The sequence below is a fragment of the Cibotium barometz genome, chromosome 36 (assembly GCF_041138505.1).
Source record: "Cibotium barometz isolate CiBa-2024 chromosome 36, ASM4113850v1, whole genome shotgun sequence".
In the NCBI taxonomy this organism is placed as follows: domain Eukaryota; kingdom Viridiplantae; phylum Streptophyta; class Polypodiopsida; order Cyatheales; family Cibotiaceae; genus Cibotium; species Cibotium barometz.
The window spans coordinates 4,961,634-4,973,237 of record NC_141081.1 but is presented as its reverse complement, the minus strand read 5'-3'; the positions used below and the strand labels follow the sequence as shown (position 1 = coordinate 4,973,237).

At 40.2% G+C, this 11,604-nt stretch overlaps 1 protein-coding gene across 1 annotated transcript; it reads right to left on the bottom strand.

The window, feature by feature from the left end:
- Positions 1 to 789: 789 nt before the first annotated feature.
- Positions 790 to 5,489, bottom strand: LOC147617428 (trihelix transcription factor GTL1-like). Its single transcript, XM_086775681.1, has 2 exons — positions 3,818 to 5,489; positions 790 to 2,894 (listed from the first exon to the last, which is right to left on the bottom strand). The coding sequence occupies exons 1-2, from the start codon at positions 4,540 to 4,542 to the stop codon at positions 1,181 to 1,183; spliced, it is 2,439 nt and encodes an 812-aa protein (XP_086631807.1). The 5' UTR covers positions 4,543 to 5,489; the 3' UTR covers positions 790 to 1,180.
- Between the last annotated feature and the right edge of the window lie 6,115 nt (positions 5,490 to 11,604).

Sequence of the window (11,604 nt, the reverse complement as noted above, 5' to 3'; positions counted from 1 at the left end):
AACCTAGGTTATCTCTTTGAGAACCAACAGGCTACACCACCTTGGGCCTAGTTTGGCCTATAAGAGCAATCTGATTTTAAAAAAACAAAAAACTTGTGTACCCCATGTTTTTAGCAATACAATAGTCATGAAACAAAGCATAGTAGAGCAAACATGTTCCAATGCGTCTTGTTCAAGAGGGCCTCAAAACACTCCGAGGAGCAGCTCGTGGAGCACGCTTTACTACTCCACATGTGAGCATGACCTTACAATTGCATCTTTATACTTATCACAAAGTCCACTTCAAAGAACTCACAATCATGGAAAAAAGCTAGCTCTTCTTGCTAACTTAGGTTGTTTACACATCTAGCTTGGACGGACATGAACAACCCATTTCACAAGCCCCATTTTCTTTTACAAATACAGAATGTCCAACCTTGTCAAGTACTCAAATGTCCGGGCTCAAAAATAGAATCTCTTACAAGTAACAACATCAGGCCATGTGTTGTCCACATTCAAGAAAGTTGATGAAAACCCTTGAAAGCAAACTTGCAAAGGACAAACTAAAGGCAGTTCAAGCCAAGAAGATTCGGCCGTGGAGGAGACAAACGAGCTTTTTGAACCTTCCCGGTCGAATCCCTTTGAAAAGGAGGAGCATCAGAAGCATACTCTCGCGATCGCACCACTATGCTTAGCATCTTCTCATAAGGCAAAGGCGATGGGCATGATTTATCTATTTTGCTTATCTTTTTAAAAAGGTGGTCATAAAAACAATGTAAATAGAGAATCGATGGAGGCTTGGAGCTCTTCTTCGTCTGTGGAAAAAAATTTAAATAATCAACTGTAGACTAGGGAATACCAAATTTTAGACCTAGACATTCATAGAACAGACACGCACTTCCTAACACAGCTACTAAAAAATGGGGTTCCTTTGCTAGAATTACAAACGTGTAAGAAGAACCTAATCTTAACCTAGCTGCTGTTACATATCTTACATATAACCGATTCATTTTACAGACCGGAGTATAATGACGGTATTATTACTGACACTTTTATTCTTGATTGGCTGTGGTGGTAGAAGCGTTGCTTTCTGCAGCAGTGCTGCTGCTGTTTTCAACTTGTGCAGCATGTTGGCCATGAAAGAGGTAGAGTTGGGCAAAGGTGCAAAAGTAGGCCTGCTCTCTTTTGAGCCGACCTGCATTTAATTTTGTGGAGTGGTCTCTTGTTGCTGCTGCTGCTTTCCTGCAATCATCTTCTCATACTCTTGCTGATGATGATCCATGGAAGATTGTTGATGATGCAACTGTAGCCCTAAATCTGGTGTACCGCCACTTCTAGCATTGCTTGCTTTGCTATCCCCATTCAACCCATGAAAGGTAGACCCAGCTGCTTGAGAAGAATCCATGGAAGGCTTCATATTTCCTTTGCTCCAGCCCCCAGTATCGACATTGCTCGCGACCATATTAGTATTATTGCTACCACCCACATTTATGTTGCTTGTGAAAGCAGCGGCATCCGATGCAGTGCCTTGTTCTGAAGGCATGATAGCTAGCATTTCGGAGTCATGATCGGGCCCATCACCACCATGGCTTTCTGTGTTGCTCGTTGAAGGCTGCTGCATGAGGTTCTCGCCATCGTGATACGAACTCTGATCAATGGTTGGCTTGTAAGGCAGTTGCTCCACATCAGAGGTCACCATATGAGGGCCTCCCAACACTCCCTTTCTGTAGAGAGCATCCAGCTCATGGAAGTAAGGGCAGGTCTTGGCATTCTCCGGGCGCTTCCTCTTGCTCTCTTTAGCTTTCTTGAAGTACTTGTTGATGTTCTCCCACTTCTCCTTGCATCTTTTTGCACTCCTGTTGGCATAACCCAATTTAGCCATGCCATTGGAGATCTCTTCCCAGAGAGGGCCCTTGGGGCTGGCTTCTGTGAACTTGGAGTGGAGACTGCTGTGGAGTTTGATAAGGGCGAGGACTTCGGGTTTAAGCCATCTTTTGCTGCTTGGATCAAAAGGGTCATGATCTTCAGATTGCGTTGTGGTATCATGATGAAGGGGAGGGGCAGACTGCACAGGCTGAGCAGCTACGGCACCAGATGGAGGAAGTTGTACAGTGTGACCAGTAACTTTCTGGAGAAAGGCCACGATGGCGGCGTCTCTGGTTGCTGCTGAGCTTCTCTCCTGTGCCCTCAGCTCATGCTCTCTGCTCATCCTGGCCATCTCCTGCCTCCTCCAAGCCTCCTCTCTTATCATCCTGTCACTGTCTCTCCTCTCCAGAGCTTCTAGAAATCTCTGCTGCATCTGCTCTTGCTTGTCAATAACCTTATTCAACAAGCCCTTAAAGAAGGCCACCATTCTTCGTGAGCTTTTCCTCTTCCTCTTCTTGCCTCCTGTCGTGGTCGGCTGCGTTGGATCTGAGTGCGGCCTGGGATCTTCATATTCATCATCATCATCATCACGATCAGAGGATGATTCTGAGGAGAGGTTGAGCCCACTACTGTGTTCAGCAAAGAGAGGTCTATAAACAGGCTCCGTGTTGTTAAGGGTGGGTCTAGAGTTGGTGTCTGCAGTCCCACCAACAGCTGAACTTGCCAACAAGAAGCTTTCAGTGGTTCTGTTATCACCTGCTGCCTGCAAGTTATGAACACCCCCTTGAAACACGGCATCAGCTGCAACATCTGGTTTGATATTGTTATTATTATTATTAGTGTCAGTGCAGCCAATCAGCGTACTGGTTGCTGTTACACTGATGTTGGTGTTTGCAGACAATGCTTCGAGTTGGGTGAAAAAGCGGTAGTTTTTGCCATCCTGCCTTCCGGCTTTCCCCTCTTTGGTCCTCTTGTAATACTTGTTCACGTTCTCGAACTTCTCCTTGCATTTCTTGGCGCTCCTCTCGTAACCCAGCTCTCCCAGCTTCCTGTGAAACATTCAAAACCAAGAACGTGTCAAGTATTTCCATATAGATCCATGTAAAACATTACACCTTAACACCCCAACGCCGAATTCTCAATCCTCCTCTTAATCATATTAACACTAAGCTTCATTCACTCATTAATCCATAATCTCCATTTCACATAATCGCCAGATCTACATGAAAGGAACGATTGCAAGGCCAATGATCCATCATTTGCTAACGATGATGACAATAATAGCGAAAGCAATTAAAATAAAAGCTTACAACATGTCTTCGCTCAAGAAACGAAGAAGCTTACAACAGGACATAATTAAAGAGCAACGTTAAGTGAATGTGCGCGTACTAATAATAATCAATTCGTGGACTTCATTCTGTGGGCTTCTTGGGGTGCTGATGCGGTATTGTAAATGATGACAGTGATCTAATGTAATCATTTAATGCATATTATATTCCACTAAAAAAAGATTAATTGGTGTTTAACAAGGATTAAAAAGAGGAAAGGGTTTCATCCGTGAGAGGCACTGAATTGAAGGATTAATGATAATACGTGGCATTGCGCACCGTTATTACGTAAGTAACAGTAAATAAGAAGGTTATTTCCATTTTAGGTAAGTGGATGATGGAGAGGAAGCCGCACGGGAGCAAGTTTTCACAATAGCATGTAAATCATTAAAGGGGAGGGGTTGGCAAAATAGCAACCTTGACTTGCAGAAGGATAACCTGCTAAGAATTCTAGCAAGGTAGCCTAAAATTTCATGGAAAATTCAGATTTTAATCTACATGTAATTAACAGTCCAGTTTTAAAAATATTATTCATGTCTTGATTGACCAAAACACAGAGTCAAAATCTCCAAGATCCTTAAATCAATGGAAAATATAAAATTTAGTAATTTTTTGTCAAATCGGACTGTAATTTTTGGAAGTACCGGGATACCTCCTCCCATAGTGGGCGTTTCAGACTAGAGTCGCGGAAAGACGCGCCCATGTCCGCCCGGATCTTCAAGAGCGCTAGGGTTTCCTGCCTAGGCCATCGGGTTCCAGCGCCTCCGCCTTCCTCAGCCGGGTCAATATCAAGGGCTGCGCCAACAGATGTTTGATCTTCACTCCCTGCACTCACTAGAGCCTTCGTGAAGTTAATTGCAGAAGACGGCTTATTAACGTTAGCTGGCCCCTCATTGGATTCCAAGCCAAGGCCAAGTTGATGCTGGATAGGTAGAGAATGCTGCTGCTGGCTATCTTGTGTGTGATTAGGAGCAGGCGGCACCATCGTGGGGGTTTTCTGTAGTTGATGAATTCCTTGTTTTTGGATTGCTGGCTTCTTCTGCTGGATCTTCTGATTAACATTTTCAGTGGGTGGCTGTTGCAAGAAATGATAGTGTTGGTGTGCAGCTTGTTCCTGATAGAGGCCATGAGGAGGAGGAGGAGGAGGAGGCTGGGCGGCGGCGGCAACATCATGTGAACGGGATGGAGATGAAAGGCTACTCGGAACCTCGTGAGATAGATTGATTAACATATGGCCATGAGCTGCTGGATTGGTGGGCGGAGTAGTAGTGGTAGTACCAGCTCTGCTGCTGCTATTGTAATTATTATTATTGACCATGTATTGGGGTACCTCAGACTGAGGTACCCCAAACTGCCCACTTGTTTGCATCTACTTACGTGGAGGCAACAATGGCCTTGTTATTGAGGAGATGGCGGCAGCACGCCAGCTGAGCCGGCTGCAGCTGCTACTACATGATAAAACCCGCAAAGGTTAAGTCCAATTGTACTTTGGAAATGAAGGGTAGGGAGAGAAAAGGAGGGGTGGGGGAGAGGGGGTCAGACGCTGCCAGGGACGTTGAGGTTGATTGGAAAAAGTGAAGAAAGAAGAAAAGAAAGGTTGGGATCTGTCGGCTGTATGTGTGTGTGTGTGTGCGCGCGCGCGCGCGTGCGTGTGCGTGTGGGGAAAGCTATGGCTGCCTAGGGGCATGAGAATATTGAGAGGCCCTGAAATAGCTGGCTGCAAGGGTGCAAGGCATAGCTATTAGCTACATACAACAACGCAAAGCACAGGGTGAGGTTTGCAAAGCTAGCAAATCTCAATAGAAGTTTAACAGACGATTCATGAAGATTTCCTCCGCCAGTAAGATTAAGCTAAGATTAGCTGAGAATTTTAGGGCTCGGTAGATACATAGCAGCTAGATTAAACTACGTCTGACGAATAAAGAGAGGACGAGTGAAGAGGGTTAAGGGAGGGCGGGAGCTAAAAAGAGAGAGATTAGATAGGAAAGGTGAATGCTAACAAAAGCATTAACTAAGTTATGGTTTTACAGAGAAGCCTGAGATATGAAGGATGGGAGGATGGGTGAGAGGATTTCTTTTACTTGACTATTGGCAGCGCGCGGCCGGGTAAGGGGGAGATGCAGCTATCCCGAGGATCCGAGGGGAAGACTTTGTGCGTCAATATGTGTGTATGTGGGTGTGGGTGTGGAAAGCAATGTCAGATTTGTAACAAGCTTTGAAAGAAGGAAGCAGAAGAAGGTAGAAGAAGAAGAGGAAGGCGGATGAAAGGTACTACTGTACGACCCTAGGGCTAGAAGAAAAGGAAGAAAGGTAGACAAAGATAAAGAGTTGATGATGCTGATGAGGCGGTGGGGGAGACAATTTTTTTGTGTGTGAGTGTGTGTGTGTGTGTGTCTGTGTGAGAGAGAGAGAGAGAGAGAGAGAGAGAGCCTGGTTCTATGCACCGGGGAATGATTCCTCATGCACGCAAACGTCGAGCACAGTGGACCTTGCGACGTCTTACATCGTAATTACCATTGATTTTTCCTGCCGGCAAACGTTAGATATTATATTATTTAAGCCTCCTTGAATGGTGAAGTTAATGAATTTTCTACCCATTTGAGTAATGTAATTGAACTTGCTATTAAAATTTTCGAGGTCTGTGACTCCATTGCAATGGTAAAGGCAATATTTAATCAGGGGGTGATGGCAATGTGAGCTCAAGAGAAAAAATAAATAAAGGGCTTGATTACCCGTCAAATATCGATTTATGACAAATGTTTTTAGTATAAGAAGATTGTTTAAAAAAACGGGTAAAAGAAAAAGAAAAGGTTTTTTTTTCCTGTAAAACGATTTTTGACAAGGTCATACCAAGAAAAAAAGAGACGTGGTATTCAAAAGCCAAATGATTAGGATTAACAATAATTACAAATCGAAACTATAACCGCACAGCATATACCTTAGGAATGGGAGGTCATTGGCCACTGCAACAACGAGCGAGAGAGAGAGAGGATGGCTATTTGCTGCATGCGTAGACGAAGGGGTAGGTGATAAATCTTATCATGCACGTAAATGACACCAAACCAAATGCCAAAAAAGGCGGTACAAGGTTCATCGTGTGTGGTAAGGTGAAAAGATTTATAATAAACGAAGATTCCATGAGACAGCGTCTTTTTCTAGTGCTGTGGCGTGACACGATGAGAGAGCATCCCCTTTTCTTCTTCTTCTTCTTTTTTTCACACATTGGTATAAAGAAATCTCATGCATATGATGACGTTTGCCAAAAACATTAAGGTCCCCCCCCCCTTGGAGGGCCTTAGTAATTCTCACACACAACAACTACCCACCTTCCAAAACTCCAGCTGTGCCCTTGGACCCCCCCCCCCCTAGATGATGGCAAGACAGACCCATTAACGTGCCTTGCCTGTCCCCCCTCATTATTTATTTCAACATATTTGTTTATTGTGTAATTTTACCCCACCCCCCTCCCCCCCTTTTATGAGACTCTAGAGTGTTCACACAACATCTTTCTAGCACAACCAAGAATTTGGAGCTTCAAAATTTTATGCCCCCCTTCTCTTGAATTTGTGGATTTTTGAGCTATAATATCTTCAATTTGGCAAATTTTAAAAAATTGAGAAAATGAAGTTTGAAGCATAAAAAGAAAACATTGTAGCTCTCTCTCTCTCTCTCTCTCTCTCTCTCTCTCTCTCTCTCTCTCTCTCTCTCTCTCTCTCTCAACACTTTAGCCTAGAACCTACTCTCTACATTGTACAACGCCCTCTTTGCAAAATTTTAAAAATTGAGCAAATAAAGTTTTGAGACAAAAAAAAACATTGGAGGTCAATTATATATAGTTCGCAAGTTTAAAATATTGTATGTCAATTGTATAGAGTTTTGCAAGTTTTCTGTGAACAATGCAGCCTAGAACCTACTCTCTACATTGTAAAATGCCCTCTTTGCTCATCTCTTCCCTCATTTTGGTCCCTTACTTTCAAAATAATGCAGCCTAGAACCTACTTTCTACACTATAAAATTCCCTCTTTGCTCATCTCTTTCCTAGTTTTGGTCGCTTACTTTCAATATCTCCTCACTCCCCTACCTAGCACACATATTAGCTCTCTCTCTCTCGACTCTCTCTCTCTCTCTCTCTCTCTCTCTCTCTCTCTCTCTCTCTCTCTCTCTCTCTCCCCACCCCCATGAGCCACTCAAAGGCTACAGTCCACAAAGTGACATCCAAAAGTTCACCCACTCGACAATGCTTTAGCATCCATCAATTTATGCCATCTCCTCTCTCTCTCACATGGCTTGTCCCTTGTAATTTGTAAATGCCTTATCTTTATGTCTGCACTTTTATACATTACTCTAAGCCCCTTCACTATAGCCCTATAGCCAACGAGTGTCCATTCATAATTTAGGATGGGTGTATTTCCATGTATAAATATTCATTTCTGAATTTCCAGAATGTTCAAAATTATGGCCTTTAAAACTATGAGGATTTTGTGGAATACCTTGTGAGAATTTAAGTTGCAATTTTCTAGATATGCTTTCAAAATTACTATCCATGAATAGGATTTTGAAACTTCCATTTAATTACCACACTTAATCTATTTTTATCCCATTATGTAATGATTTATTAACATTTCTTGTACATCTTTTCGTAGATTTTGGTGCCAAAATAAAATTCCAAGTTTAATGTAGTTTCCATCTTCAAAATTGCATGTAACTTTTACAGTTGAAAATTTTAGATTGCTAGATTTTAGTATTAACATTCATTAAAATTTTAAGAAGCATTTCTCATTTTCCTACACTTAAAGAAGTTGAAGGTTGTACACCTACGATGAAAACATTAATATTTTCAAGGAGAAGTAAATATGATTTTGATGGGCCATCAAGTATCACTCATTTCCCAATGAAGCCACTTGCTCTCAATCTTATCCACATACACCCCACTTGGAGTTGTAACATGCATGCGTGCTAAAAGTCATTGTTACAGTAACCAAATATGATCATGTAAATCATAAATACGTCAATCCATGCACGTTTGCAATTCAAAAAGAGCCCAAAGCATGAATTAAGTTTCACCCACCACCCTCATTCAATGCTGATGTGGATTAAGGAGCTACCCACATGAGTTTCAAATACATATGTGTCAATCATTTCTTATGCCTATGATGCTAAAAGTCCAAGTACATAATTTACATGTAATTCCTTCCTCTCTCAATGTGGGAACAAGGGAGAGAAAGGAGTGATAAATTTTTCCATGAGCCAAAATGTGTTACTTGTGTTTTCATATTGAGTGCATAATTCTTCATCGTATCTAATAGATGTAAGGGCACACTAATTTCTATGAGTTCGTTTTCTTGAAAATCTTTATTTGAAAGTGATTGCATCCTTATTATCCTCTTGGAGAGTGGTCTTTAGTTGCCTAATTAAAAAACAAAGTCTAGAATATGTAAATATTATGAAGTAGATTTTAAGCATCACATCCATGTATTGGTGCAATGGATTAAATAGACTCTACATAATCGTCTTTCCAAATGCATACTTTCCTCAAAGATTATCTTGGTTCTTTCATAGTCTTTCATAGTAAACCTTTCTATTTGCTCAAATGACAACTAGTGTGAACATTTTCTTTTCTTGATACTTGAGGATATCAATGTTTATATAACAATTATTGATAGCCTAGAGTAGCTTTACCATTTCTCAATAAGCATAGTAAACCTTTCTATTTCCTCAAATGACAACTGGTGTGAACATTTTCATTTCTTGATACTTTAGGATATCAATGTTTATATGACCATTATTGATAGCCTAGAGTAGCTTTACCATTTCTCAATAAGCATATTACAATTAGTGCTTTTTGAAAATTTAAAAATACCACTTTCTTATTTTTTTCTTTTTAAAACAAATGTCTTTTAACAAAAAGCATCTCTCTCTCTCTCTCTCTCTCTCTCTCTCTCTCTCTCTCTCTCTCTCTCTCTCTATCTCTCTCTCTCACGCACACACACACACACACACACACACACACACGTGTGTGTGTGTGTACATATAGATATATATAGATATACATATATAATAAATATGTATGTATATACATATTTATTTATGTATGTGTATATACATACATACACACATATTTATTTATGTATGTGTATATATATACATATACATATATAATAAATATGTATGTGTATATACATACATACACACATATTTATTTATGTATGTGTGTGTGTGCATGCGTGTGTGCGTGCGTGTGTGTGTGTGTGTGTGTGTGTGTGTAATCTTCTTCCCAAATTATGTATATAAATAATACTAACACCTTTAAGTTTCCCCTTTTTGTCTCGATTTAAAAAGGCAACCACAACCTTGACATAAGGCACGATAAACATTTTTTGTGAAATGAGAATACATAGCATTTTAAATGTATTATCACGTCTTATAATTAAACAATATCTTTTTAGAGAACCATGGAATTTGAAATTTTATGAGTAAATAAGACTTTAATACTTGTAAAGATTGAGGATAACTTTTGATAGAAATGAGCCAATCAAAAATGCACACATAACCTTTTTTCCCTAAAGGAATCTCACATGTTGTGTCTTGAATACTTGCAACCTTGAAAGTTTTATCTTGTTGAAACATCATAGCAAGATGTGTTCATTTTTATGTTGAATGCATATTCTCCTTAGGTACAAACATACTATTCTATTAGATATGCATGTGAATACCACGGCTTGTGCTTAAACTTGTGGGTGTGTGTTCTTGAACATTAGATTTACATGAATCAAGATCAGTTTGTAAACTAGACTATAATCACATTTTCATTTAAATTGTTCTCTTATAAAAAGTGCTTAATTTACTATGCTTCAGATGTCTTATTCCTACTAGTAGGAGACCAAATGGTTCAAGTCACAACCACATTGTAAATCCCTCCTCAATGAAATATACATATTATTTGATTGTTAGCTGTTCATCTTTACACATACATTTTAAAATAGAAAATCTAATGTAAATGGCCAAAAATGAATTGTACCAAAAGAGAGATATCTATATACATCGCTTTTTTGAGTGTATACAAGACTTTTTTAAGTATATACAAAATGCATTATACCTCTCTCTCTCTCTCTCTCTCTCTCTCTCTCTCTCTCTCTCTCTCTCTCTCTCTCTCTCTCTCTCTCTCTATCTATCTATCTATCTATCTATCTCTCTCTCTCTCTCTCGGTATATCTGAGACTTTGAAACACTATTTTTTTAGTGTTTATATATCTTTCTTTTTTAGTGTGTATATATATATATTTTTGAGTGTATATATACAAGACTTTATAATGTGAATGACTCAATTATTCCATACTTTTGATAAAGTTTTCCCCTATATAACCCTTGGTTTATATTTATATTAACATGGTTTTGTATTGTAGTAGCAAATACAATGTTTAACTTATACGAGTAGAGCCCATGTTGTATGACCATTTCTTTAAATTATTTGAAGGATATACATGTGTTAGAGCTCTTTGCAATGTGTATTAAATGTATATTGCTTGAATGGTATATTATGTATGCTTTATTAGTAAATGATCCTTGACCCACCATTGGTTGGGTAGGATCCTTGATTTCCAAATTTGAAAAGATGGAAAGATACTTGGGAAATGTTTGACATGTCTACACACCATCATTGTTGCTAAAGTTGGAGCCACAAATAGAGTACAAAATTTGTAGCATAGAACACAAGGGTCAGCTTGTTACATAATAAACATGGTTTCTTTTAGTGGCTAAAGGAATTTTAAGATTTTTTTATTTTGATTAATTATTTGTGTTGATTGGGATTAGGATTGATGATATTTGAAGCCATAATCTCGGAAGGATTAGATTTAAAAAGCAGTATTGGGTTGGTTGGATTGGTGCGACTAGTGGAGATGATCATAGAATGGATCGAATCAAAATAGGAGGCTTCACGGTTGATGGGCATAAGTACATGGTTGTTGAGATCATTGATAAGGCCCTAGGCTATGTCATGTGACTAGTGGGTGCTCATGGAGGGGGTGTTTCTCTTCCTTGTTCCCTACCATGCTTGGTGTTCTCAAGGAACATTGCTATGAGACGGTGAGAGCGCTCCATTCATCTTTGTGTGCTCCAAAGGGCTGGTGACCCATTTGTAAGAATACATCATAGGAGGAAGCTGGATCAACACAATACACAGCACTGAATTGTAGAAAGAAGTGGAGAGTAAACAATATTACATGACTCAGAGAGAGAGAGAGAGAGAGAGAGAGAGAGAGAGAGAGAGAGAGAGAGAGAGAGAGAGAGAGAGAGAGAGAGAGAGAGAGAGAGAGAGAGAGAGAGGGGGGGGGAGGGGAGCAAGAGGGAGGGGAGAGAGAGAGAGGGGGAGAAGAGAAGGAAGAGAGAGAGAGAGAGAGAGAGAGAGAGAGGGAGGGAGGGAGGGAGGGAG